Below are 27003 nucleotides of genomic sequence, written 5' to 3'. Positions count from 1 at the left end.
CCCGGCGGGGGCCCCGCGCGGGGCCAGGTGGAGACCCCGGGGGCCGCGATGGGCCGCCGCCGCCTGCCGGTCTGGCTGTGCGCAGTGGCGGCGCTGCTCTCAGGGGCGCAGGCCAAGGGCACCCCGCTCCTCACGCGGCCCGCGCCGCCGGGTGCTTCCCGCTACAGCCTCTACACGACGGGATGGCGCCCGCGGCTGCGCCCGGGGCCGCACAAGTAAGCGCGGGCCGCGCCGCGGGCGGGAAGCGGGAGGGCTGGGCCCCGGGCGGCGCTCCCACCTGCCCCGGGCCGCGCGCGCGGGGGCGCCGGGCACCCCAGGGCGAGCCCCCGCCCGGCCGGGCGCCCCACGCTCCGGGGGGCTGCGGGGCTGGTGAAGGAAAATAAGCCGAGGGGGCCTGGCGCGGCGGCTGGGGTCCTGGCAGTGCCCGCGGAAACCTTTCCAGCGAAGTAACATTTTCCAGCTGCGCTGTGTGCAGACTCCGGGAGCAGCGGACCAGGTGGAGGGAGCGGAGGGAGGGCGGACGGTCCGAGCGCGCGGAGCACGCGGGGCCACCCCCATCCCGCGCCGGGGCATCTCCTCTCTCCCGCTGCCCGGCCAGGTAGGAGATGGAGCCGTGCGCCCTGTGGCTCGCCCCCTCCCGCGGTCAGCCTGGACCCGCGCAGCCCTTGAGGAGCCCCCATGTGGCTGGGCCGCAGAGCTGGTCAGGGGGCCCCTGGGTCCTGGGGCTGCGCTGTGGCTCCAGAGCTCTATGGGGTCCAGTCCGCAGGTAGTTGGCGTCTGCCAGGCAGCGGCCTCCCCTGCCACAGCGTCTGGTCTTGAGTAGTTTCAGGTGAGTTAGGGGCTAGCTGAATGTGAGCTCCCGCTGAGTTTGAGCGATATTATAGGAGGAGCAGAGCCAGCCAGCCCATGGCTGACACTCGGTAGGCCTGGACGCATCAGTGCCGGCTTCCTGGAGGAGGTGGTACAAAAAGTGATCTGAGAGCAGGGAACCAGGAGCTAGGGTAGGGGCGGGAAAACTCCAACCTGGGATGTATTTCCCCAGGAGTCAGTCAGGGGAGGAAAGGTGTGAAGTGCGGTCTCAAAGGCACCAAATTGGGACCTCAGAAGCTTCAGTGCCATGATAAGGAGCAAAGAGCCAGTGAAGGAATTGGAGTGGGGTGGGGAGTGTGGCATGGGAAACCCAGGGTGGGCCTCTTCCCCGGGCCAGGAGGGTGGCTGCACCGGGCGCCTGGTTCAATATTGTACTTACATAGCCCAGTGACCAATCCCATGGGGAGGCTGGGATCAGAGAAACCAGCAGTGGGGCTGGACCCAAGACCAGGGCCCTGGATCCCAGGGACAAGGAGGGGCACAGAAGGGGATTCCCTGGTGGCCCAGTGGTTAGGACTCAGTGCTCTCACTGCCTTGACTCAGGTTTGATCCCTAGTCGGGGAACTACGATCCTCCAAGGTGCTCGGTGGGACAGGGAAGAAAAGAGGCAGAGAGATGAGAGTCTGGTCTCTTGCTAAGGCCTGCAGTGAGGGAGGGGAGGAGGAGCAGCCTCAGGGGGCCTGGCACAGGCCAGGTATTCCAAGGATGCTCTTTTCCCCTGCAGGGCCCTCTGTGCCTACATCGTGCACAGGAATGTGACCTGCGTCCTACAGGAGGGAGCAGAGAGCTACCTAAAGGCTGAATACCGGCAGTGTGGCTGGGGGCCCAAGTGCCCTGGGACAGTCACGTGAGTGCACCCCCATCCCACCCACTCAGGATCCCAGGGCACAAGCTCCAGGCCTGCCTTCAGCGGAGGGTAGCAGCCAGCTCCACCAGGGCTTCTACTCCTGGGACTCCAAAGGGCCTTCCCCTGAGCTCACATGGGCGGAGAACAGGGCAGGCTCAGGCTGGAGCTCACAGAGGGTCCCAGCGGAGCAGCAGCACAAGGCAGAGGGGGGTGGGGACAGAGGAGAGCAGAGAGTCACACTGGCAATGGCCGCTTCCAGAGGGGGCCCCTGGGCAGACCCAGGGAAGGTGGTGCTGACCGTGGAGAAGGCAGGCCAAGGGTAAGAGGCTGGGAGCCCAAGACCTGGGGCTTCAGCCAGATGGGTGGGCCGAGGACGTGCTGCGCACAGGTGTGACACACAGGTCTGTACTTGGAGATATTCAAACGTGTGTCTGAAAACAGACCTGTTTGCTCCCGTGTATCAGTGGGTAAACAGAAGAGAGTCCCCATGGGGAGCACTCCCCTGCATCCCTGGGCCTCTCTGCTTTGCTCAGCATCAGAGGTGCCCTTCCGCCAGCCTCCGGGGCCAGAGCTGAATTCTCTGAGCAGGCCAGGGGGGAGGGGAAGGAAGTAAGAGGCCCCGCAGGTAGGGAGTGGCCCCCAGGCAGTGTGAGGCTGTCTGCCTCAGCTTCTCTGCCCTGCCTCTCACCTACCCAGAGGGGAGAGGCTGGGTTTTGTCAGAAGTTTTCATGGTGCTGCCAAAGCTAGAGTTGGAATTTCCGATGGCAGGGTGAGCCAGAGGGGTTCCAAGTGGTCTGGGGAGTCTGGGGGCTAAATTCCCACTAGTCTTTGGCCCTAGCAAAACAGCGTGGGGCGGGGCTTTGACCTGCCCCTTCCCTAAGGCATCTCGGAGCCTCTGGAAGGCCTGCTGCCACCCCTTTGCCTTGTTAGCACAGACAAGGGGGAGATCCTGGCAGGGGAGTGAAGCTGGGAGACGTCCAGCCCTTCTGCCAGTGTCTTGAGAGCGGCCCTGGGTCCCAGCAGGGGGCAGGATCCCCTGCCCACAGACACAGTGCTCTGCCCTCTCCCGCCCCTGGCCCAGGTACCGCTCAGTGCTCAGACCCAGATACAAGGTGGGCTACAAGACGGTGACGGACCTCGCCTGGCGTTGTTGCCCTGGCCTCGCTGGAGAAGGCTGTCCCGAGCACCTCACGGACCACGGGGCCACACCACCTCAGCCGGAGCCTGAGACCCAGAGTCCCTTGGGGCAGGTGGGCTCGGGCCCCAGGCCCCTTCCTTCCAGCAGAGTGGCCCCAAGCCCCCATGGTGAGTCTGCCCACGGAGACCCCCACCAAGGTGATCAGGCTTCTGGGGACTGACCCAGGCCAGTGGAGCCCGAGCCGGGCTGGGGAGGGTGCATCTCACTCTGGGCGTGAGGGCGAGCCCCCCAGAGCTGCCACAGCTGGGGAGGGGCCATGCCCAGCAAGGTCAGCTTAGAACAGAAAATCTCTCGGCGTCTGGGCCATGGGACAAGCTGAGTGAGCCAGGCCAGTGATACTCTTGGGGTTCTCGCCTCCTCTTTCCCAGGAAGGAAAGGCCCAGGGCTGTTTGGTGAACGGCTGGAACGCCTGGAGGGTGACGTCCAGCGCCTGGCACAAGCATATGGTACCCTCAGCGGCCTCGTGGCCAGGCATGACGACCCCAGTAGGATGACTGGTGGACCCAGGGCTCCTGCCACCCCTGTGGGCTTTGGGGTCATCCCTGAGGGCTTTGTGAGCCCCCGAGACAGAGCTGGAAAACCACTCAGCCCGCCCCTGGATGAGATCCTAAGCAAAGTGACCGAAGTGAGCAACACACTCCGGACCAAGGTGCAGCTGCTGGACAAGGTGCATGGGCTGGCCCTCGGCCACGAGGCTCACCTGCAGCAGCTGCGGGAGGCACCCCCATCCCCCCTCACCTCCCTGGCGCTGCTGGATGAGTATGTGGACCGACGGCTGCACCGGCTCTGGGGCAGCCTGCTGGACGGCTTCGAGCAGAAGCTGCAGGGCGTCCAGAGCACGTGTGACCTGCACGTGCAGGAGGTGCGTCAGCAGTGTGAGGAGGGCCAGGCGGCCAACCAGAGGCTGCACCAGAGCCTCGATGGCCGAGAGCTGGCCCTGCGCCGGGAACTCTCACAGCTGGGTGCCCGGCTGCAGGGCCTGAGTGTGGCTGGCGGGGGCAGCTGCTGCGGGCAGCTGGCCTTCATCAGGGCCCGCGTGGACAGCCTCGAGAGGAACCTGCAGGCTGTGATCGAGGCCCACCGGGGCCGCGGCACCCCCGATGGGGATGACCTCACGCGGCTGTCTGCTGCCATGCTCGAGGGGGGCATGGATGGGCTGCTGGAGGGCGTGGAGACCGCCAATGGGACAGGGGGTGGAGCCCAGGGCTGCTGTCTGGGGACGGAGGAAGGGGGCTGGGGCACGCGCGGCTTCCACACCATGCTAGAAGAGCGTGTGCAGAGGCTGGAGGAACGCCTGGTGACGCTGGCTGGGGAGCCGAGCCACGACCGCGCCCCTCCAGGCAGGCCGGCTCGGCCCCTCGTGCAGACGGAGCTGGCCGTGCTGGAGCAGAGGCTGGTTTCGCTGGAGACCTCGTGTACCCCCAGCACCACCTCTGCCGTCCTGGACAAGCTCGGGGCCGAGGTGAAGGCCTGGCAGAGCCGGAGCGAGGCCCTCCTGCGCCAGGTGGCCAGCCACGCAGTCCTGCTCCAGCAGCTCAATGGCACCGTGGCCGAGGTCCAGGGGCAGCTGGCGGAAGCGACAGGCAGCTCTCTCCAAGGCGAGATCACCCTGCTCAAGGTCAACCTGAACTCTGTGAGCAAGTCGCTCACGGGCCTCAGCGACTCCGTCAGCCAGTATTCCGATGCCTTCTTGGCCGCCAACACGTCCCTGGACGAGCGGGAACGCAAGGTGGAGGCTGAGGTCCATGCCATCCAGGAGCAGGTCAGCAGCCAAGGCTCGCGGCTTCGGGCCGATCACAGGCAGGTCCTGAGCCTGCGGGGGGAGCTGGAGCAGCTCAGGGCCAGCATGGCCGAGGTGGCTGGCGGGCTGAGCCGCTGCCAGGACACGGCCCAGGAGCTCCGGCACGCGGTGGGACACTTCGATCAGAGGGTGGCCCAAGTGGAAGGTGCCTGCAGGAGGCTGGGCCTACTGGCTGCGGGCCTGGACAGCTTGCCAGCCGAGTCGTCGGGGCCCAGGGAGGGCCTGTGGGACCATGTGGACCAGCTGAATCGCACGCTGGCCCAGCACGCCAAGGACATCGCCCGCCTCCAGGATGACCTGCTGGCCTGCCGTGCCCAGCTGGCTGAGCGGGTGCGGCCAGGGCAGGCCAATTAGGTGGGCTGGTCGGGACCCAGACCCCCTCAGATCCCACCAACCCTGGGAGCAGACCCTCCCTGCCACTTCCGCCCCCACACCAGAGCCCAGCCTTGCCCAGCAGTGTCTCCCAGCCTCCCCTGGCCAGCATGGATGCCATTTCGGAAGGGTTTGAAGGAACAGTCTTGGTCCAGCTTCACCTGACTGTCCAGATACCAAAACCCACCCTAGGTGTTACACCAGCTGGACGATTTGGGATCACGGTCAAGGCTGGTACTTCATGCCTCGAGGCCGGGGTGGCCCTAAGAGACCTCAGCATCTAGTCTGCAAACTGTTCTGCAGACGCCCCGGCCGACAGCTGCGCACAGACCTCCAGGTCCCTACTCAGACCACGGTCTCTGTGGCTCCCTTGGCTCAGAGATGACAGCTCCAGGCTTGCGGCGGCTTCTGGCCACCCTGTCCCTTTGGCTTCTCTTCTCGGCCATCTGGGCTCAGTTTCTTCAGGAAGGCGGTGCCCGTTGGCACGGTCCTCCTACCTGGCAGCTTCATGGATACTGTTTCTGAACCGAGGACTAGAGGTTTCCACCGCCCGCCCCCTGGCTCCTTCAGGACAGAATGGAAACACAAGGACTCGGCGAGAGCACTCTTTATTCCTTCTGATCCTCCCCCAAGGTGAGGACTTAGGCAGCTGTGTTTTCCTGGCGGAAAGGATGTTTGGAGGCCCCTCCCACTGTAATTTATCCTTTTTTGCCTTCCCTTCCCCAAAGATGTTTCCAGGGTACTCTGGTCCTCGCTTGGTCCCCTGCTTTCCATTTGGGGGAAAATCCCCCCCCCCCCAGGTTAGAGCCTCCCTCCAGAGGGCAGCCCTCATGGACGTCATGGCCCGAATGAGGCCAGACCCTGGGCAGGAGGCCACGGCTGGAGAGCAAGGGCTCCAGGCCTAGTTTCCGACATCCTTGGAAAACCCCAGCCCTGTGCGGATGTTCACAACGGGGTGAGAAATTCAGGTATGACAACATGAGAACACAAGCGTTTGTCTGGCTCACACACCCCACGGAGACCCATCCCTGCTGAGGCTTCTGGCCTCGGTCCCCCGCAGGGGCCTGGGTGCCCCCGTGTTAGCTCGCAGCCCCACCTTCTGCCTTCCTGACATTTGGTGTTCTGCCCTCCACTTTGGTGCTGGTTGGGGGGTGGGTAGGGCAAGCCTGGATTAAAGCTTTTAGCCCATCTAAAGGTCCTTTCTTCCCCAAAGGCGGTGGGAGGGGTGGCGGCAGTGGGGTGTCAGCCCTGCTTCCCACAGCCCCTTCACAAACTCATACCGCAGCTGTGTGGATGGTGAAATGACCAGCAAGGGCTGTGCGGGGAGCGGGCCAGGCAGGTCATCCTCTGCCTGCCCCAGCAGAATCTAGGGCTGTGTCCTCTGGAGATGCGGGGAGGGGCCGGGTGTGTGGCATCTGGGGGCGGTCCTAGCGCCTCTGGGGTCAGGATGGGCTGAGACACCAGGGCACCAGCAAGGGACCACAGTGATGTCTGGCTGGCTCCAGAGCTGTGGGAAGGGGCCAGGGCTACGGAGGATCTGGCTTCAGAGGGCACAGTGCAGGCTCCCCAGAGAGGGCTGGAAGACAATTTCTTCCCTGGATGGTTGGCTCCTCTCCTGGGTGTACAGGCCTCAAGCCTCAGAGGGGCCTCTCTCTCATCTCTGTCCTGTCAGGAGTTGAACCCAGGTCCCAGGTGAGAAGGAAAGAGACATTAAGGGTGTAGAGAATCCCCGCAAGGACCCAATCATTTCCTGGCTACAGGGCAGGGCCATGCAGAGGCCTGGAGCAGTGACCCCCTTGCCCCCTGACCGTAGCTCAGCTGGCCAAGACCCAGGGACAGGAGAGGCCATGGCCAGCTCGCAGCCCCTCTCCTCCCCTTCAGCAGGTTGGCCAAGTGGGCACCCAGCTTTCCAAGCCCCACGCCCTGGGACACAGTCAGTTCTGGCCTTGGCCATGGTTGGTGGGCAGCCAGAGGCAGGCTCAGGCCAAGGCATTGAGGTCCACGGGGGCCAGCGGCTCCCGCCAGTAGCAGAAGTTGCTGTATTCAGGGTGGGCCAGGTCAGTGCTGGGGCCGCGGGCCACAGGCGGGAAGAGGAGCTCGACCACCTCGCTAAGCCGCTCGTACCTGCGGGCAGAGATGCAGGTCTCCATCACAACAGGTGGAGACCCTGTGTTCTGCCTGGGATCCCTGGGCCTGGGGCTGGGGGGGATGGGGAGTGGTCCCCAGGGGCAGGTAGGTAGGTGGCACTGGGCCCTGGGGAGAGGGCTAGGGCATGGGGGCACGTGGCAGGGCCTCACGTGGACTTGTGGTTCTTTATCAGCTCTTGGCTGAGCTCTCCCCGGGGGTTGACCGTGAAGATACGGCAGGCAGGCAGGCCGACCTGCTGGTAGGCAGTGACATCCTACAAGGGACAAGGAGGGGTCAGGGGGCCGGGAGGGGTGGAGCCAGTAGCTCAGTGCCCCCTGCTCCCCTAGGAGGGGACACTCACATTGGGCCTGTTCCCAAAGGCAGCATAGAAGGGCTGTTCCTGGGGCAGAAAGAGCTGCTGGACATCACTCAGGCAGGCGATTTTGAACACCTCCGGCTTCCTCTCTATCACTTCCCTGTGGCAGCCGGGGCCGTGGGCAGGGAGGGGGTTAGCACGCGACCGGATGAGCAGGGTCTGACCCAGCGGACGCCGGAGCGAGGCCTGCATACCTCCCCACCCCGCCCCGCCCCACCCCACCCCAGCGGTGGGCTTGCGTCCCGCAGGGCAGTTACCTGTGCAGGGCAGAGAAGAGGCTGCTGGGAGACAGCAAGATGGGGCCCTTAGGGAGGCCGCAGCCCCCCTCGCTCACCCACTGCAGGTACCCCTTGGTGAGGTTAGCCATGCCGATGGCCCGTGCTGAACAGTACAGGAACTTGTACCCATTTCTGGGGGTGAGACGCGGAATCAAAAGACTGTCCCAACCCACCTCGTCTTTGTGGCTTCAGTCAGCTTAAGAGCAACCCTGGCACCTCTGCCGGGAGGGGCTTAGGATGGCAGCTGAGCCAGGCCCGGGAGGGAGAAGGCACATGCACGGAGTCCCAAGGCCCAGGCGGACCCAGGCCTGAGGCGAGGACTTGGGCCAGTCTGTAGGCTTCATCTACAGACTGCCAGGAAGGCCAGCAGGTAGACTCAGGCCCCGACCCCGGCCCCACGAGATAAGCCTTTCACAGAGCTGAGGGCCAGCAGGTCTCCCCACTCCAGGGACCTGCCCCAGGCTCCTCCTTTGCCCTGGGTCCCCAAGCCTGGCTTCCTGGGCTGGAGGCCAGGATGGCCTCAGACATCTCGTCACTCCCTCCCTGGGGCCCCGCCCAGCCCAGGCACTCACAGGTGGATTTTGTGGTAGAGACTGGTGATGCCCTGATGTGTCCAGTCCTTCCCCAGTTGGGGCAGAATGTGGCCCAGAGTGTCCGACCTAGACCCACAGAGTAAGTATCTGGTTACTTGGAGACAGTGGCCCTCCAGCTCAGTGGGTGTGGCACAGTGAGCCCCCACCTCTACCCCCCAATAGCCCGCTGGGAGGGCGGGCCCCTGTCTCTCTTGCCCCCTCCCCTAGCACAGAGGGAGGCGAGTCCCCAGGCCCTCCCAGCCCACGGCTGACCCCGCCTCACTTGGTGATGGTGCCGTCGATGTCAGAGATGACCACCTTGTCGTCCCACTTCCACAGGTAGATGGTGGCCCTGCAGCGGCAGGTGCCCTGGTACTGGGTGGTCACACTGAAGACCACGTCGTTGGCACCTTCTTGCAGGTTCAGGCACCGCTGGGGTTGGACAGGGGGAGGGGGGCCGTGGCTCAGCCGGACACTGTCCTTCCACCACCACCCCCACACCATGGTCTTGCCACTCCACAGGCCTCTTTCTCCTGTTCCTCCCAACTCAGGAACCTTCCTGAGTGCATCAGAGGCAGCCATGTGGGCAGAAGGTGGCCACAAGGAGGGCATGGGAGCTTTGAGATGAAGCTCATGGACCAAGCCTGGCCCGTGACCCCCATCCAGGTTTCTCAGGGCAGCCTCGGGGCCGACACTGCTCTGGGCGGAGACACCCCAATCCGCGGAGCCAGCCCTGAGGGGATCTTCACCGGCCGCCCTCTGCCTGAGGCTAGGGTACCTGTGACATCTCCCCCGGAAGAGAGGCCTAGCCCTGCCCTTGGTCCAAAGAGAAGAATCAGGGTCACAGCTTGTGACCTGGCTGATCCCCGAGCTGGGTGTGTGCCCCTGGGAACCACACAGATAGCAGCTACTCTGTACCAGGCTGGCAGACCCTGCTGGGCACCTCCCTGGCCAGAGTCACACTTGGGAAAAAAACATTCTTGTTACAGGAGCCACAGTGACTGGCGGGTGTGACGTGGGGGCCTAGGGTTGCCAGAGTCTTTGAGAGGCTGTCATCAGCGTCTGATTTCCTGTAGCTTCCAAAGGCAGACCCAGAGCCAGCCAACCCACTATAGGGACATGTTTTTTTTTAATTGCTTTTGGCCATGCTGCAGGGTGTGTGGGATGTTAGTTCCACTATCAGGGATCAAACCTGTGCCTCCTGCATTGGAAATGCAAAGCCTTAACCCCTGGACCACCACCAGGGAAGTCCCTGCAGGTAGATATTCTAAGATTCTATACATAAGAGGCGGCTTTTCTAGCCAGAGCGTCCACCAAAGAGTGGGCTTGTATTCTCCCCGCCTTTGTCCAGGGGTGGGAAGCAGTCCTGGCTGAGACGCCCCTGCGAGGTGGTTGCCAGAGAATGGTGTTGCTAACCCACCAGTTTCTTGTCCTTTTGGGGGAAGTCCTTTTGGGCTTCCCTGGTAGCTCAGCAGGTAAAGCGTCTGCCGGGAATGCTGGAGACCCGGGTCCGATCCCTGGGTCAGGAAGATCCCCTGGAAAAGGAAATGGCAACCCACTCCAGCACTCTTGCCTGGAGAATCCCATGGAGGGAGAAGCCTGGTAGGCTACAGTCCATGGGGTCGCAAAGAGTCGGACATGACTGAGCGACTTCACTCACTTGGGGAGGTCAAGGCCAGACCCCCATTTGGCTTGAAAAGGGACATTTTGAGTTTTCTGTCACTTGGGTGTCTTTACCTCTCATATTTCTCTAATAAACTCAACTAAAAAAAAAGGGGGCTGGCATGTAAAGAAGTGGCACAGACAGGTGTCCCCAGAGGAGGTATGCAGGGGCCAGCAGGTGGCAGACACTGGGGGATGGATTCTGGGCTTTGGCGAACACAGCTGTTTTGCAGTCGGGCCCTAAGGGCCCTGGGAACACAGTTCTCGCAGCCCCGCCTCCCCCACACCTGCACACACTTACGATCTGACTGGAGGAGAGGCGGAGGGACTTTTTGTAGGAACGGGCACGGGCTGGGGGCGAGGGGGGCGGGGAGGGGGCCTCTAGGATGACGGGGCTGTCCAGGGTGTCGTCCTCGCTGCTCACGGCTTCTGTCTTCTCCCTGCGGGCGGACCAGCTCTCAAGCCACTTCCCCCAGGCAAGGCTTTCCCTCCCGTAAGCGCCCACCCCTCACCCAGGTCACAGGGAGCCTGCCGCATGTCCCTGCACCTCTACAGACCCCTCCCTCTAGGGGCTGCCAATTTAGAGGGTGGTGGCAGGCAGCAGGACGCAGGCCAGGGGGCTCTCAACCCAAAAGGGTGACTCCACAGAGCCCGAGCAGAGACGCAGGGTGCCTAGCCCCCAGGGTGCTCTCCATGGTCAGGATGCTGGCACCTGCTTCAGAGACGGTGAACTGAGAACTCTGTCCTGGCCAGTCCCACCTGCCGCGGGAGTAGTCAGCCCATCCTCGATAACCGGCCCCCATGCCCCCTCCCAGCCTTGGACACTCTGGGCCGCTTCAGACATGAGAAAAGGAAGCAAGGTCAGCCAGCCCCTGGGGGAGAGGGGATGCCCCACTCCTTCATAAGGTAGCCCCTTGTCCGGGCCAGTTTTCTGGGTACCCCTTCCAGCTCTGCCACTTCCTGGCTGTGAGACCTTCGGTATATGTAGGTTTTCCCATCTGTGAAATGGGGACATGTCCCAGGAAAAAGAAGGGGTGTAGAAGTGATTGCGGAATGACAAAGACCCACGGCAGGGGAGGGGTGCTGGCTCTATCCACCCCCCCGCGGCCATCCTCCCCAGCTCCTGCTCCAGCTGCAGAGCCCCAGCCACGAGACCTGACTTACCCCCGCTGCTCCCGCACTGTGGTTTTCTCCCTCTGGGCGCTGCACTGTGGGGGGAATATCCATCTAGTGAACTCCTGCCCACTGCCCATCCGGGGCCTGCCCTGGGACCATGATCACCCACCTCCTTGGCTGGGAAATCCCTGCGTCGCCAGGAAAACCACCACCGGCCTCCCTTCCGGGGCATCTTCTCCTTCTCCAGCTTGTCCACAGTGCTCTGCCGGCAGAGGAAGGCCACTGGTGTTTTCTCCTGCCCCACACAAACCCACCTTACCTTGCCCTGGGTACCCCCATGAACCCAGAGTCTAGGGCTGACCCTAAAGCAAGGTGCTATCTACATGTGGAGGCTAAAGAAGCCTACTCACCCCCATCTTGGGATTTTGAGCAATGATTCTAGGAGATAAGCGTGGGAGAACAAAGGCTACTTCTGCCTGCCTCCACCCCACCCCAGCTAGAGCTGGTCCCCCAGCTCTAGCCCAGCCTTGGCCTGGCCTCCAGATCTCATGAATCAAGATCTACTACCATCAGCCCTACTCTGGTGGCTGAAGGCAGTGCTTTGGGAGTTTCTCAAGATCTGGTTCTCCCTGTATAATGCCACCAAGTGGCGGCAGGGACAGTCTCTAGTCAATACCACCCTCAACCTCCAAGACCAACATGGGTAATTCCTAAGGTTAGTGGTCTATCCCCTGAGCAGCCTCCTTCTCTGCACACGTGACCATCATTGTCTGGTGGGGACAGCACAACCCTGTGAAAAACTCTGATTATGTTTGTGCTAGGTAATCCCAGGGATAGCTCAGCCCAGGCCCACCTAGGAGACTTCTCAGCTTCCTGCAAATACAGAATGGAGGACCCAAGTCAGGAGGACAAGTGCCAGGGTGTCCACCTGGGCAGGGAAGAGGCTGGGGCTTCCCAGGTGCTGCTAGTGGTAAAGAACCAGCCTGCCAATACAGGAGACGTAAGAGAGGCGGGTTCAATCTCTCCCTGGGTCGTGGAGATCTCCTGGAGGAGGGCATGACAATCCACTCCACTATTCTTGCCTGGAGAATCCCATGACAGAGGAGCCTGGCGGGTTATAGTCCATGGGGTTGTGCAGAATTGGGCAAGACTTAAGGGACTTAGTGCCAATCACTTGGGCTGGTGGAGCTTCTCCTAAGTTGGTCCTTCTCCTAAGTTTGTCCGGGTTAAGGTGAGGAGTCACAAAGAGTCAGACACGACTGAGCGACTGAACTGAACTGAACTGAACTGAAGGTGAGGAGAGCCAAGCGGGGGGCCGGGGGAGACCCTCTCCTTTCCCACAGGCTCTGGGGTCCCAGCTTAGACCTACAGCCAACCAGAGGGCAGAGCTGAGCGGCACCAACAAGAGGCACCTGCTGTCAACATCCGGTCATTCGGGCAAGCCTAACCAAGCTAATAAGGATGGGCCAGATAGGGCGGGGCCCTGGATGGCTCCCGAGGGGCAGAAGGGCTGGGTGCAGGTCAGCCCTGTGCGGGGTGGAGGTTCTGGGAGGGACTACAGAGGCTGGACCTTCCACCTCTGAGCATCCTCACAGGCTGCTCCCCACCCTCGTTTACTCACCCTTCAGACGTCAGCAAAATCCCTGCTGGAGGCTCTCAAAGCACCCCAGACCCCTCCTTCCCATTTCTCACAGTTGAACTGTATACTCATTTGACTGAGTCTCTGGTTAAATATCTCCCTATGAGGGCATGACTCTCCCTGGTCTGGGCCCGGCACATAGTAGGTACTCAACAACTGTGTGCTGATAAAGCAAGATCCCAAGCCCAGCCTGGAGAGGGTCTCCGGGGAAGGTGAGGGGTGGGACCTCCACCTCCCAAGACTGTCTCTCAGGTCCAAAAAGCTCCCGCTGAAGGCACGTCCCTGTTGCCTCTGGTTTGCCCTGAATTCCTCTGAAGTCCAAATCCATTCCAAATGGACTTATCCATGGCAGGAAGCCAGGGAAAGGGGGGGGGGGGGGGGCGGTGCTTCGCCCACACCGCCTGGGGCAAGGCTTCAGGGAGCCTGAGTCTCTCCTCCCCGAGTGGCTCCTGCCGTCCATCAGCCCCAGGCCCATCTCTGCCCACCCTCCCTTTCCTTGCCAAGGGGCCCCTTCCCCCAGGAGATCCGGGGGGAGCTCCAACCATTACCTTGGGCAAGTTTTTCTGAAAGGCTTGCAGGGACAGGATCATGGGGGCAGCTACAGCCCAGTTATAATGTCTGCAGAGACAGATGGGGCGTCAGGGCTGTGGAGGGAGGGGCAACCCAGCAGCCCAGTCCCAGTACCCACTGCTTGTTGATCTTCACCACCAGGCTCGGGTCGTCCAGGAGGCCAGGGTTTTGGGCGAGGTCCTCATAGGAGACCAGGTGCTGGCTGAACTTCTCTGGGTGCAGAGGCAGAGAGCGAGAGGTGAGGCTAATGTCCCGTGTGACCCCCTGTCCCCACCCCTCCCAGCTGCCCCATCTCTGCCCCTGGGGCCTCTTGCAGCTCGACCAGAGCAGGGCTCCTGGCTCCCCAGGGCTCTGGCGTCTGCCGGTCCCACCCCAGGCTGTCCTGGAGTCAGAGCTCGGCATCACTTAACATCAGCTTCACGGGGTCTTGGGGATGCCCAGCACTTGCTGGCCGAGGGTGGGCTCCACGAAGCCTCATGTACACCTCCACTGCCCACCCTCGAGGGTCTTTCCTCCCTTCTCTTGTCCCCTGGGCTCAGTGACAGTCCTAGGGAGGGCAGGGGCCACTGCCGAGCATACCCACGGAGACGTCCCTGCTGTCGGCCAGGCCCCCACAGAGGGACAGCGCCACGGTGTCTGCTGTGTCCGCAGTGGGCTCTGGCTCCTGCTCGGGGTTGCAGTCCCCCAAGGGCTTCAGGCTGTCCGGTGCACTCTGCTTCCCGGCCCCCAGCCCACTGTTGCTGGGGACGAAAGGACCAACAGGGACATGAATAGGAGGAGGCGGCTGGGAGGAGGGCCTGGCCCCTGCTACCCGACCCCTGGCCCCACGGGCCTCGATCCCAAGACACCCTGGAGCCCAGAACCCGGGCACCTCTGGGGGAAGTAAAGGGCTGCGTTCTCAGAGTCCAGGGAGGGCAGGTCATCCAGGTAGATGTCACTGGGGCCCAGGTGCTGGCTTCTTTTCAGGGAACCTGGTGGGAGAGGCGGGGGCATCTGTCGGCCTAACCCAGCAAGGTGGACTCTTGGGAGCATTCTGCGTCCCCTACCCCCAAGCACCACAAGGTGGCGCTGTCTGGTCCAGGGTTACCGTCTGCAAGGCTGGGAAGGTCCCAGGTCTGGTGGTGCACTACGGTAGCTGCTGACCACACGAGGTCATGGGGCATACTTAAACGTGGCGTGATGAGATCTTAGTTCCCCAAACAGGAACTGAGTCCTTGCCCTCTGCAGTAGAAGTGGGGAGTCTGTACCACTGGACCTCCAGGTAAGTCCTCCAAGTGCTACTTCATTTTAATTAATTTTAATTTGAGAATTCCCTGGTGGCTCAGGCGGTAAAGAATCTGCCTGCAGTGCAGGAGGCCACGGTTCAATCCCTGGGTCATGAAGATCCCCTGGAGAAGGAAATGGGTTTCCCACTCCAGTATTCTTGCCTGGAGAATCCCATGGACAGAGGAGCCTGGCAGGCTACAGTCCACGGGGTTGCAAAGAGTCGGATATGACTGAGCAACATACACTTTTAATTTTAATTTTAAATAGGCAGATGTAGCCAGTGACTACCCATGTGGACAGCTCAGGAGCCAATTTCCTCTCTTAACACTCTCCCTGGCATAACTTAAGATACACCATCTGCCTCGGTTCCTAGACACGAAACCTCTCTCCCTCCTCATCACCATGCTGTTTCCTCTGCCTAGAATTCACTTCCCTTGGTCCTTACTTGGCTGGATCTTTATGGCCCACGTCTCAGCTCAGGCATCACCCGCTCAGAGAGGCCTTCCCCAGGCCCATGATTTAAACAGCCCCCGTCCCAACCAATGATTCTGTCTGGTATGCACCACGTTACACTCTCCCCGCTTTACGCCCGTGTCATCTGTCTGCTCCACAGACTGTGAGTTCCACAAGGAGGGCTGGGCCAGACACAGTGCACACAGTAGGTGCTTAAATGTGCCTGAAGTCCCGGAGTCCACTCAGGGGATAACCTGAGGCCAGGGAAGCACTGGGAGGGGTCCAGCCATCACTCACCTTTCCTCTGGGAGACCCTCTCTGGCTTCCGGGTGTGAGCAGGGTCTTCCAAAGCAGCCCAGCTCCAGGATTTGGACGGAGGACGGGCCCCCGCGTCCCCCGAACTCTGAGTCTTGGTTTCCTCCCTCTCAGGGACAGAGAGAGGGGGACCCGCCAGAGCGGGCGCCTCCGTGTCAGGCTGAAGAAGGTCAGTGCCAGCCCCTCTCTGCAGGGTTGGGGGTCCTGGAGGGTCCACGCCAATCACAGAGGCAGAAGGGGTGCTGGGCGCCCCCTGAGGTGGAGAGGCTGTCCTGGAGCTGGCATCAGCGACCACCGAGGACTCGGGCCACTCAGCTTTGCCGACCTTCAATCAAACAGATGGGGGATGATGGGGACGGGGCAGGGCCTACTTCCCACAGCCTGCAAGGCCTCAGGGAGGCGGGCCAAGTCTCAGTCGTTCCAGTCCTGACCTGCAGGGGCCATGGAGCCTCTGAGAGGTAAGGCTGGGGGACTGACACAGAGGGGACTCACCTTCGGCAGCCTCCCCCAGGCCCACTGCACGTGGGACTCCACTCTCAGGGGACTGGGCTCGGGGGTCCGCAGTTCCAGCTCCGAGTCACTCTTGGGAGATGTTAGCTTACCTGGTGAGAGGCTGCAGGAAGCAAGAACTCAGGGGCCTCCAAGCCAGCCGGCCACCCCCTGCCGCCCTCTCCAGCCTGGGAACATTTTTTTTTTTTGGTAACATGTATTTATACCTGTATTGGATCTGGAATATATAAAGAATATATAAATATATAAAGAACTCCTGTAAATCAACAATAAGAAGGCAATCCAATTAAAAGGAGAAAAAACAACAATGAGCAAAGTTGTGGCTTCTTTTTCTTGGGCTGTGTGCCATGTGAGATCTCACTTCCCCAACCAGGGATTGAACCCACACTCCCTGCATTGCATGTATAGAGTCTTAACCACTGGGGCACCAGCAAGCCCCAGGCTGTGACTTCTTAATGGGTTTAGGGGTTCCATTAAGGGTGTGAAAAGGCTTTAGAACTCGAGGGGGGTGATGGTTCTACAATATCATGAGTATACGAAATGCCACTGAATTGTGTCCCTTAAAATGGCTGAAGATGAGTTAGTTGCTCAGTCGTGTCAGACCCCATGTACTTTAGTCTGCCAGGCTCTTCTGTCCATGGGATTTTCAAGGCAAGAATACTAGAGTGGTTAGCCATTCCCTTCTCCAGGGGATCTTCCTGACCCAGGGATCGAATCCGGGTCTCCTGCATTGCAGGCAGATTCTTTATCACTTGAGCCACCAGGAAATTCTTTAAAATGGTTAAAATGATAAATGCTATGTTTTTTCTTTTCAACTTTTTGGCTGTACCGTGCAGCATGTGGGATCCTAGTTCCCCAATCAGGGATCAAACCCAGGCCCCCAGCCTTGGAAGTATGGAGTCTTAACTACTAGACCACCAGGGAAGTCCCATGTGTATTTTACTGCAATTAAAAAAAAAAAATGGGCAAGACAGTTGAATATCAACACTTTACACAAAAGATATACAGGCTGGTAAATGCAATAAATATGTTTTGTATCATTACTCATCAGCAAAATGTACGAGGAGACCCCTCTGGGACCTTGGCTTTGAGTCTCTGCCTGTGGCCCACCTGGACGCTCACCTGGCCTGGGGGTGCCACTCGCCGTCAGAGTAGGGGTAGATGTCTTTGGGCTCCGCTGAGGACGCACCTTCTGGCTGGATGCTGCTGAGGGGGCCACAGGGAAATAGTCACTGACAGGACAGGTACCCTGAGCAGGGTCACACAGTATCGGCAGAGGAAACTGAGCTTGAACCCCAGGTGGCGTGCCCGCACCCGCAGCCCCGTACATACCCTGGGGGCTCCGGCCTTGGCTTTTCCAGCAGGGATGGCTCACTCCCATTGCCCGCCTCCAGCTCCTCTGAACTAGAATCGGCCGCCACAGCGCCCTCCTTCCGCTTGGTTTTCCTCCTGCGCCGTTTCTTCTTCCGCCCGCTGGAGGCCATGCCCGCGGTGCTGGCGTCCGGCTCGCTGGTGGTGCCCAGCTGGGAGTCCGAAGGGAACCCCGCCAGGCCTCCCCAAGGGATGGGTGACGTGCACAGGCGGGGAGGCACGTCTTCCTGTGGAGCAAAGCAGGGGCAGGGCTGAGGGGGCGGGAAAACAGGCCTGGAGGCTGGATGGGGCGGTGGTCGCATGGCCTTGTGACTCGCTGGCCTCCGAGTTCCTCACGGAGGTAAAGCATCCCCAAACCCCAGGCCCTGCCCAGAGGGGTCACCAGTGAAGACGCGCTCACCTCATCGCTCTCCAGCTCCTGGACGAAGAAGGCCTCCCCGCTGTCCCCCAGCTTCATGTGCAGGTCCACCGGCTCCCCGTTGATCTCGATGTCCACCTGTAACGGGGCGTGGTGGGGCTGGGGTCCCCGCTGTCATCCTCCACTCCCACCTCCTGTCCACTGGCCTCCAGGCTGGTCCTGGGGACACAGGCTGCCTGCTGCCCCAGTGCACTGCACTTTCTGGCTCTCTCTCTTCCCTCCCCACCTTGGGGCGCCCCTTGATCCCCACTCCGAGGGTCTCTGCTCACCATCTCAGTATTCTTGTTTATGCCTTGGTTTCTGTGTTCCTCTCTCTCCCACAGCCCATCAGCACAAGAAGATGATTTTTTTTTTTTAACTTTCTGGCCACCCCATGCGGCATGTGGGATCTTAGTTCCCTGACCAGGGACTGAACCCATGTCCCTATACTGGAAGGATGGAGTCTTAAACTGCTGGACCACCAGGGAAGTCCCAGAACATGATCCATCTTGTCACTGGTGGTCCCCACACCCAGGAGCGCACCCAAACAGCTGCGCATGACATGAAGTGTTAATAACGACACTTTCCTGGGGACTCTCTAGAGTGTGTTATATAGACCATCTCATTTAATCTTCACAACCACCCCTGGCCATAGCTCCCATCATCATCCCCACTTTACAGATGAGGAAAATGAGGCTCAGAGGGGTTAAGTAATTTTCTGGGAAGTAGCCAAGTAAGGCTATGAACTCAGAAAGTCTGAGGCTACAACCCAAGCCCTTAACCAGTCAGCTACACCATCTTCCGAAAGGTTACACTCTCCTATTAGGATTTGGGAAAGTCACCCCATTGTGAAGGGGGCCTGGGCTCACCAGACCAGAACTTGGAAGACGGAGCCAGTCTCCTAAGGGGAAGGAACTAACTTGTGAGTAACTCCCCCCACCTCTCCCCAGTGAGGTCCGAGTTCATCATCAGGGAGATGAGAATGTACCCATTCACACAAGTGAAGTGATTTACCAGGAACACACAGGTAAGGTCTTAGGAAGCTGAAGCCAGTCTGACGGCTCCAGTACGGAAGCCTGCCCTGATATGCTGCTTGCAGGGGAAAACAGGGACCCTCCTGGACCCAAACCCCCGATCCAACCCCAAGAAAATACAAAAGAAGGGAAGCCTGCCCGGAGGACGCACTGCCACCCCAGGGAAGTCTGGGTCCTGTTCTGGCTCCCAGAACCCACCCCCCACCCCTGGGGGGCCCCTCTCCTGCCCAAGACTCACCACCTTCTCCCGCGAGCGCAGGACGCCCAGCTTGCCAAAGCGCACGTGGAAGGGCGAGCATCGGAAGGAGCCGTCCACCTGCCTCACCACCAGCACGTCGATGCCCCCGCTCAGCGTGGCTGGGTTCAGGCCCCGGTACAGGCCCTTCACCGTGCCGAACACGGTCTCCGCCAGCTGCCCCATGTAGTTCATGGCTGTGCCGGTGAAAAAGTAGAGATGCTGGGCCCACCCCATTTCTGGGGAAGGCCCCGCAGCCTGATCCCCTGGGACCTACCTCAGTGTCCGGCGTGTGGTCCTGGTGGTCCTCGGAGTGCCTCCGCAGATGGGTAGCTGTGATGGGCTGGGAGGGGCGCCTGAAGACGTGGCTTCTGATCCCAACCAGCCGTGGGGCTCCTTCCCTTCTCCAAGTGTGATGCTCACTCTGTCAAATTGGGGCACCGGGTAAGGCCATCCAGGGCGCTGCAAGCCTCTAAATGCCATGAGTAATCGTGACCACAGTGCTCAGTGGCAGGGCTCCTCGTCTTTACGACAACCTGACAACCTGCCAGGCCGGCCGAGCAGGTCATTATCCCTGTTTACAGACAAGCCAGGCTGAGGCTCAGAGAGGCGGAGTGACTTGTCCACGATCTCACCACTCATCAGGAGAGGAGCCAGGATTTGCTCCCAGGCCTGGGTGGCTGCAGGGCCCTTGCTGTGAACCCCTGGGATGGCTTGACTGTAGGGGCAGGGAGAGCGCAGGCACCCCATGTTAGGGTACAGTGAGGGGCCAGCCTCATGGTAGATCAGGCCCAGGGCCCCTATGGGTCATATGGGACAGTCCCAGGCAGAGGGGAGAAGGGGACCTCAGTTTTCCCATCTGAGAAATGGGTTGCTTGCTGCCTCCTGGTCCTAGGCGTTAAAAGGATTGTGGCTAATGTGTAGGGGACCAAGGGTGGAGGTAACCCTGGTACCCAAGGCTTTGCTCAGTTCTCAGATGCTTGCAGTAAGGCATCCCCCACAGCTGGGCCCACACTACAAAATTTAAAGCCCAAACTCCCAAATTCTTCCCAGTTTCCCTGGGACATGTGGGAAGCCCATTCACAGCCATGACCTGATCTCAGTGTCTCTAAGTCATAGTTCTCAGCCCTGACCCCACTCCTCAGACCCGCATTCAGGCTTTGGGCTGGCCCCTGGCCCATTACAGCTGTTCCTTCTTCTCCCAGCTAAACCGGTCCCTCCGGCTCTCACACCAGGCAGAGCTGGGTCAGCCAGAGGCAGGGGCCGCAGCAGCTGCAGAGCAGAGCCAGGGCCGTAATGACAGCCACCTCCACGCTGGCCGGGTGCCCGCCCCGCCAGCTTCAGCTCATCACTCCTTCCCTGATGGCCAATGGCAGTGGGCTATACCCTTCTGACTGCCGCGACCCAAACCATCCCACCTTCACAGGGCACTTCCTTCTGATCCTGTATCCTCCAGGCAGACCTGCCATGCAAGATCACCCGTCAAACAAGTCAAGTGACTTATCTGAACCCTATGAAGCTAGCAGGCTGTAGATGGGGGGAGGGAGTGATGACTCATATCCTGGTTTCCTGATTCCATACCATGGTTCCTTCCCCTCCGTGGTCCCCAAACCATGCCACGGTCATCTACAAAGAGGGCCGCCCTCTCTACACAGCCCTGTAATGCCTCACCAAAATCCCAAATGTGCTGTTCCAGGGCCCAGCATCACCTGGGAGCTAGTTAGAAACAGAGAGCTTCACAAACATAAGGTCCCATGAGAATTGCTAAAGTAAAAAATTGGGATAAAATGAAACTCTTTGGACCCCTAACATGTCACTCAAATTGAACACATCTTTTACCTGCAAGGCACACCTGCTGTGTGGTAGGTGAAAACTCCCACTTTGGTTTCTCCATCCTTAACACTACAGTACGAATATGGGAGACCCACTGACAAAGAGAGACATGTGGTGGGCAGGGCTTTAGATCACTGAGCCCAGGAAAAGCAGAGAAGACTCCAGAAGCTTCTAGGAATATAAAGCAGCAAGGATTGGCTTCCTCAGTGGCAAAGAGTCCAGCAGTTAAGAATCCTGCATTGTCACCTGGCAATGCAGGGGATACGGGTTCGATCCCTGGTCCGGGAAGATTTCACATGCTGGGGAGCAACTAAGCCCATGCGTCACAATGACTGAGTCAGTGCTCTAGAGCCCAGGAGCTGCAACACTTGCACCCTAGAGCCTGGGCACTGCAACAAGAGAAGCCACCGCTACGAGAAGCCCATGCACCGCAATGAAGAGTTGAACCCACTCAAAACCAGAGAAAGCCTTCGCGGCAAGGAAGACCCAGCACAGCCAAAAATAAATGAATAAGTATATATAACAAAATTGTTTTAAAGGAGCAAGAGCAGGGGAGGGGCACCCTGGGAGTGGGGGCAACGTTCTGCCCTGCACAGAGCAGAAGAGCCCGTGGTGGGTGGGTGGGGAGAGGGCGGAGGAGACAGGCTCAGCTCCACCTGCTCCTGGGTTTCTCAACTTGACCACCACCGCTGTTTGGGGCTGGGATAATTCTTTGTTGTGGTGTTGGTGGGCGGCTTGTAAGACGTTTAGCAGCATTCCTGGTCTACCCACTAGATGCCAAGTGGCACTCTCCTTCCTAACAACCAAACTGTCTCCAAACTTTGTCAAATGTCCCCTGGGGGACAAAACTGCCCCCAGCTGAGAGCTACTGAGATAGGAGAAAGCTGAGTGGCAGAGGGGGCAGCCGGGTCCTCCTCTGATCCACTCGTGGGATGTGGTCCGGCAAGTAACTTGCTGGCCTGTTTCCCCTTCTATGAAATTCGGCCTGGATTTCTCAGACCTTCTCAGCTCTAATGTCATGGGAGCCTAGAATTCATTCCTCTCCTTGCTCCCCTGCTCACGAGTGGATGTCCCACCTCTGTCTGCTCAGTATTTTGGAGGGGAGGGGGAGAGTCTTGTGAATCAAGCCCCGGGCTCCCTCCCCTCTACCTGCACCCATTCCTGAAGACACCTCCTGTCTCCGGGACCAACTCTGCCTCCTTGGTCTGCTCTGGATGGAGGAGAGCTCTGCTCAGCTCCCCTATACTCTCCTTTACCCCCAAACTCACAGGTCTAAAACCAAATATGTCTCCTTCCCCTGGGAACTTGGTCAGCTGAATTCCTCTAAGGACTCATGCTATCCCTCCCTCCCAAGGCCTCTGAAGCCTATTCCCCAATTTCCTGCTCATCTGGCCCCCTCTTTCCTGCTGTCCTAGATCGAGGCTTTATGACCAACGCCCAGATCCTGGGGGGCAGCAGGCAGTGTGGTTAAGACACCAGACTGTCTCTCTGACCCTTACTAGCTGTGACCCTGGGCAAGTCACTTCATCTCTCTGAGCCTCAGCTGCAGCCTCCTAAATGGCAATAACACAGGGATGCCTGAGTAACTCATGACATAACTGGTATAAAGCAGCGACAGGCACTGAACGCCCCCCCACACCACCTATCAGTTGCAGCATTGTTTTTGGAATCGTGACAGTCCTCACTCACTCAGGCTGGTGCTGAGGGCAGGACAGGTCAGACTCCAATACACGGCCCCTGCCCTGAGTTGACAGTTCAGACTGAACTTGGCATTCAAGGCTCTGCACAATGGTGGCCTCGCTGTTTGCTCCAGGCAGGCCTCCCAGGGTGCCCAGGCCTCAGAGTCCACAAACATCTACACGCCACCCTACCCCACCAGGCCTGCACACATTCCCACCACAGGGAAGGCAGAACAAGCTGCTTGGGTGTCAGCCCTCAGCCTTTCTGGGATCCCAGATTCAGGGATGGTGGTGAGTAGTGCTCTGTCTAGGGCCAGAGGGTGTCGGAGGGTCAGCCCTGCTCCAGCTGTGCAAGAGAGACAGTTCCACCCAGGATCCCTAGCTGCCTCCACAGCTGCTGCCTCTGACCTGCCCAGTCTCAGGGCCTGCGGGGCAAGGCCCCGCAACTGAGGACACTCAGTACCAGAAAGGGTGGGTGTTTTCCCTAGCGTCACACAGTCTGCCTGAGGGGTGAAGCTGGGGGTGGTGAAACTTTTCCCCAGAGAGGTTTTTATATCTCCTTCTCTCCCGATCCCCCATTCTGGATGTCCCGGGACCCCGGAGACTCTGAGTGGGGGGGGGGGGAAGAAGTGAGGCCCGGCTTCACCACCCCGGAGTTCCCTTCGCATATCTGGAGAGGGACTCGGGCCCGGGATCGGGAAGGAATGAGGGTCAGATGGCAGGGCAGATGGGCGGGGCCGGGTGGGGCGGGGGACGGGGATCTCATCTCCGGCCCTGGTTGGGCCCTACCTGGGGAGCTGCCCACTGGACTCCGGGCTCCCGGAGCCGCCGCTTCTACCTGAGGGCACAGGGTCAGCAGGTAAAGTGTCTCCGGCCCCGCACTCCCTAGCCACTTCCGGCTCCTCTAGGACTGGGCGAGATCCCGGTTCCGCCCCTTCCACGAGCTAAGGGCGGCCTCTGCAGGTCCCAATCCGTCTAGACTCCACCCACCAGGGAGGCCCGCCCCGCCCGGTCCCCACGCCCAGGGGCGCCCTTTCACCTACAGTGTCCGGGGCGGGGCCGAGCTTCAGGCCCCGCCCCCGAGCTCCAGCCCGCCCCGCCCCCCGAGCTCCAGGCCGGGCTCCCGGGTCCCAGTCCACCCCGCCCCACGAGTTCCAGGCCCCGCCCCCGGGCTCCAGCCCGCCCCGCCCCGCCCGGCGCCCTAGCGCTCCCCGAGGGACCATACCCGTGGCCCGCCGCCACCCCAGCACCGGGAACGGCGGAAAAGCCAGGATTTGGGAATCGAGCCGACCTAAGCCTGCCTGGCTTTGCTCCTAGCTCGCTGTGCGACTTTGGTAAATTCTTTCCCCCGTCTGACCCCGCTTTCTGCTTTATGGGGATAGCGCCCCCGCCCTTGCAGGATTTTCGAGATGACCTGAAATGACTTTGTGAAGCATCAGGCGCTCGAAAGTCCCCTCTTAGGGGCAGCTTGGAATTCCTAATCCCACCTCCAACATCCCCCCCGACCCTCCTCCAAGGCTGGATCGGACCCTCGTATTATTCACTCACATGGCTCACAGCTATAATTTCATATTCGCTTGAATTTGATGTTATGGTCTGTCTCTTGGAATTCCGTGAGAGCAGGTCACGTTCACGCTTACACCCCAGCGTCCAGTTCAGTCCTGAAATACAGCAGGAACTCAATAAATGCCGGCTCTTCATTCCATCCCGTCGATGCAACCCTGGTGGAGCGGAAGCGGGGGGTCAATACCTCCACCGGCCAGCAGAGGGCAGGCGATGACCAGCTTTCTCGCCGAGCTGGCGCCGCGAGAACAGGAAAGTCCAGGTGCGCGAAGCTTTGAAGTATCCATGGACCCGCAAGCCGCGGGCCGGGGGCTTGGGCATCTGTGGTTCGTGACTTGTCCTGGACCAAAGACGTCTCCGACAACCTGTGAGGATGGACGGCCCCTGAAGATGCTCTGAGAAAGGTCAGCAGGTGAAGGAGTTTGCTGTAAAGGCAGAGAAAACCCAGGAAAAGCTGGGAGGAATGGGACTCAATGGCAGTCAGGCTTAGAAAGTACTAGCCAGTGGGGAGTGAGAGGTGGCTGCTGTTGTTCTGTGACTCGAGATGGCAGGAGCTGGCTGGAAGGACCTCAGCTGTCCTAGATTTAGCAAAAGTCATTTGGTGTCAGTCTTGAAACCGGGCTGTGTCTGCTGGTGTCTCAGAAGAGCCGGGATGGGAGCAGAGCTATTTCGGGTGGCCAGAGGGCAGAGTTATGCCACAAACATGTCTGTGGAAGCATCGTATATAAACACTATAATCAGCAGGGAAACCCTGGAAACTTCAGAAATCCTTCAAGGGAGTCTGGGAGGGAAGAGAGGAGAGAGAACAGGGGTTGTTGCTAGAGATAGCACAGTAATTCTACCTCTGGGGGCCTCAATTTCCTCATCTGCAAGATGGAGATAAAAATCTACCTTGTAGGATTGCATTGGATTAAACAGGATGAACTGAATCAGTGGTTCTCAACCTTGGTTGCACATTGAAATCACTGTGCCCTTGGCAAATACTGATGCCTGGGGTGCGAGAATTAAAAAAAAAAACAACTCTCCAGGTGATTGTAATGTGCTGCCAAGGCTGAGAACTACAGAGTTAAATAAAACACTGAACACAGAGCAGGGCACACACTAGGGGTTCAACGTTTAGCACATTTTTCAAAAAATGGAGCACACATTGTTTTCATTGCTCTTTGTTAGAGAAATAAGTTGATACAAAGATTGTTGCAGAAATTGGATTTCCGACAGGCTTGTTTCCGGAACCATGAATCATCTGGGATTTGATGCTTCCGGAGGTGGGGGAAGACAGAGGCAGCCTTGGGTAGTATGACTTGTCCTAACACCCAACTGAGCTAAACAAGGCAGGGACCACCCTGTTCTAGCTCGTGGTTTGCATCACCGTCTCTGAGGCATCTTTTGAGCATGCAAGCAGCTTGAATGCTTGTGTTTGCCCATTTCTGGGGTTAAGGATAGAGGCAGTTTTCTCCTCTCCCTCAGTACCCTCGAGCGGTGGTGGTGGGTGGGGGTATGCCACTGTTTGTCTTTTGAGTAACCCGTCAGTGCAGGGGGGCACTTCCTTCTCTATGGATCTTGGTAGCCGTATGTGCTTTGTCACAGACCCAGTGATTATTCACTGCACCTCACTGCTTTCTTGCTGGGTGAACCCACCCTGAAGTACCATGAGGACCCACTCACCCAGGCCTGCAGCTGTGACCCCTTGCCATGGGCAGCAAGACTGGCTGCAAGCAAGAGTGGGCTCCTCAACGACTCCTGGTGGTCTGGCCCTGCTGAAGGTGGAAAGGGAAGCAGAGAAACCCGCAGTGACTCCCTCCAGATGCGGGCTTGTGAGTTGGGTGGCAGACGGTGTCTGTCCAGAGTGATCAGGTTTAGCAAATAAAAATACAGCATGATCAATTAAATTTGAGGGGCTTCCCTGATGGCTCAGATGCAGGGTCTGCCTGCAATGTGGGAGAACTGGGTTCAATCCCTGGGTCGGGAAGATCCTCTGGAGAAGGGAATGGCTACCCACTCCAGTATTCTTGCCTGGAGAATTCCATGGACAGAGGAGTCTGGCGGGGTACAGTCGGGGTCCCAAAGAGTCGGACATGACTGAGCAACTAACACATTATACTCAACAGTTATTCATTGGCGTCTGAAATTCAAATGTAATGGTATCTTCTTGATTTTTACTTGCTAAATCTGACTGGTCAAACAGCCAAGGAGTGCTCAGCACATGGAGCTTGCAATGGCCTCCTGCTCAGTGCTGCCACATGCAGCTTCCACCTGTCACTGCCCTGCTCTAGAACTGTGTGTGGCTCCCGACTGCTTCCAGAGACAAGCTTGGACTCCCGGGCTACCGTGCTGGGCCTGGCTCTCCTGCCAGGCCAGCTGCCCTGCTTGGGCTCTTTCCCATCTCTGCCCCTGCTCATGTTTTCCCTGCCTGGCATGTCTCCTGTCCATTCCCTGTAGCAGTTGCAAACACTTATTGAGCATCTACTGGATGCAGGCAACATGCTGAGTTTTTCATTTGCATTATCTCAATTTGATTGTCACAAAACCTAGTAGAGACAGTAGTTGTCCTGTTTTACCAGTGAAGAAAGCGATGCTCTCAGATGTGATTCTTTTTTTTTAAACTGAAGTGTAGTTGATTTACAATATTGTGTTACAGGTGTACAGCAAAGTGATTGGTTATATATATATATATACACATATATATATATTGGTTATATATATATATACACAGACTCTTCTTCAGATTCTTTTCCATTATAGGTTATTACAAGATTTTGAATATAGTTCCCTGTGCTATACAGTAAATCTTTGTTGTTTATGTTTATATATAGTAGTGTGTATCTGTTAATCCCAACCTCCTAATTTATCCCTTCCCTCCTTTTCCCCTTTGGTAACCATAAGTTTGTTTTCTATGTCTGTGAGTCTGTTTCTGTTTTA

General features: G+C 59.1%; 2 protein-coding genes across 12 annotated transcripts; one reads left to right on the top strand and one right to left on the bottom strand.

The window, feature by feature from the left end:
- Positions 1-6282, top strand: EMILIN3 (elastin microfibril interfacer 3). The gene is made up of 4 exons (XM_027977201.3): positions 1-215; positions 1595-1717; positions 2799-3022; positions 3284-6282. Exons 1-4 carry the CDS (start codon positions 49-51, stop codon positions 5068-5070), a joined length of 2301 nt encoding a protein of 766 aa, XP_027833002.2. The 5' UTR covers positions 1-48; the 3' UTR covers positions 5071-6282.
- LPIN3 (lipin 3) lies at positions 5681-24244 on the bottom strand. Of its 11 annotated transcripts, none has more exons than XM_027977198.3 (21): positions 24070-24244; positions 19287-19433; positions 19013-19206; positions 17744-17839; positions 17305-17570; positions 17095-17178; positions 15955-16075; positions 15445-15787; positions 14300-14399; positions 14008-14168; positions 13547-13640; positions 13407-13476; positions 11389-11481; positions 11268-11311; positions 10405-10543; positions 8725-8873; positions 8442-8528; positions 7849-8001; positions 7577-7691; positions 7386-7489; positions 5681-7212 (listed from the first exon to the last, which is right to left on the bottom strand). In XM_027977198.3, exons 3-21 carry the CDS (start codon positions 19202-19204, stop codon positions 7068-7070), a joined length of 2556 nt encoding a protein of 851 aa, XP_027832999.1. In that variant the 5' UTR covers positions 19205-19206; positions 19287-19433; positions 24070-24244; the 3' UTR covers positions 5681-7067. The 11 variants fall into 11 exon arrangements, with proteins under 11 accessions (XP_027832999.1, XP_060253021.1, XP_042086074.1 ...); XM_060397038.1 differs by having other exon boundaries at positions 17095-17175; XM_042230140.2 differs by lacking the exon at positions 24070-24244 and adding an exon at positions 23311-23543 and having other exon boundaries at positions 17095-17175; positions 19287-19583.
- Positions 24245-27003: the final 2759 nt, after the last annotated feature.

Source organism: Ovis aries, chromosome 13, assembly GCF_016772045.2.
Source record: "Ovis aries strain OAR_USU_Benz2616 breed Rambouillet chromosome 13, ARS-UI_Ramb_v3.0, whole genome shotgun sequence".
Lineage (NCBI taxonomy): Eukaryota > Metazoa > Chordata > Mammalia > Artiodactyla > Bovidae > Ovis > Ovis aries.
This window is presented reverse-complemented; position numbering and strand designations above follow the sequence as displayed.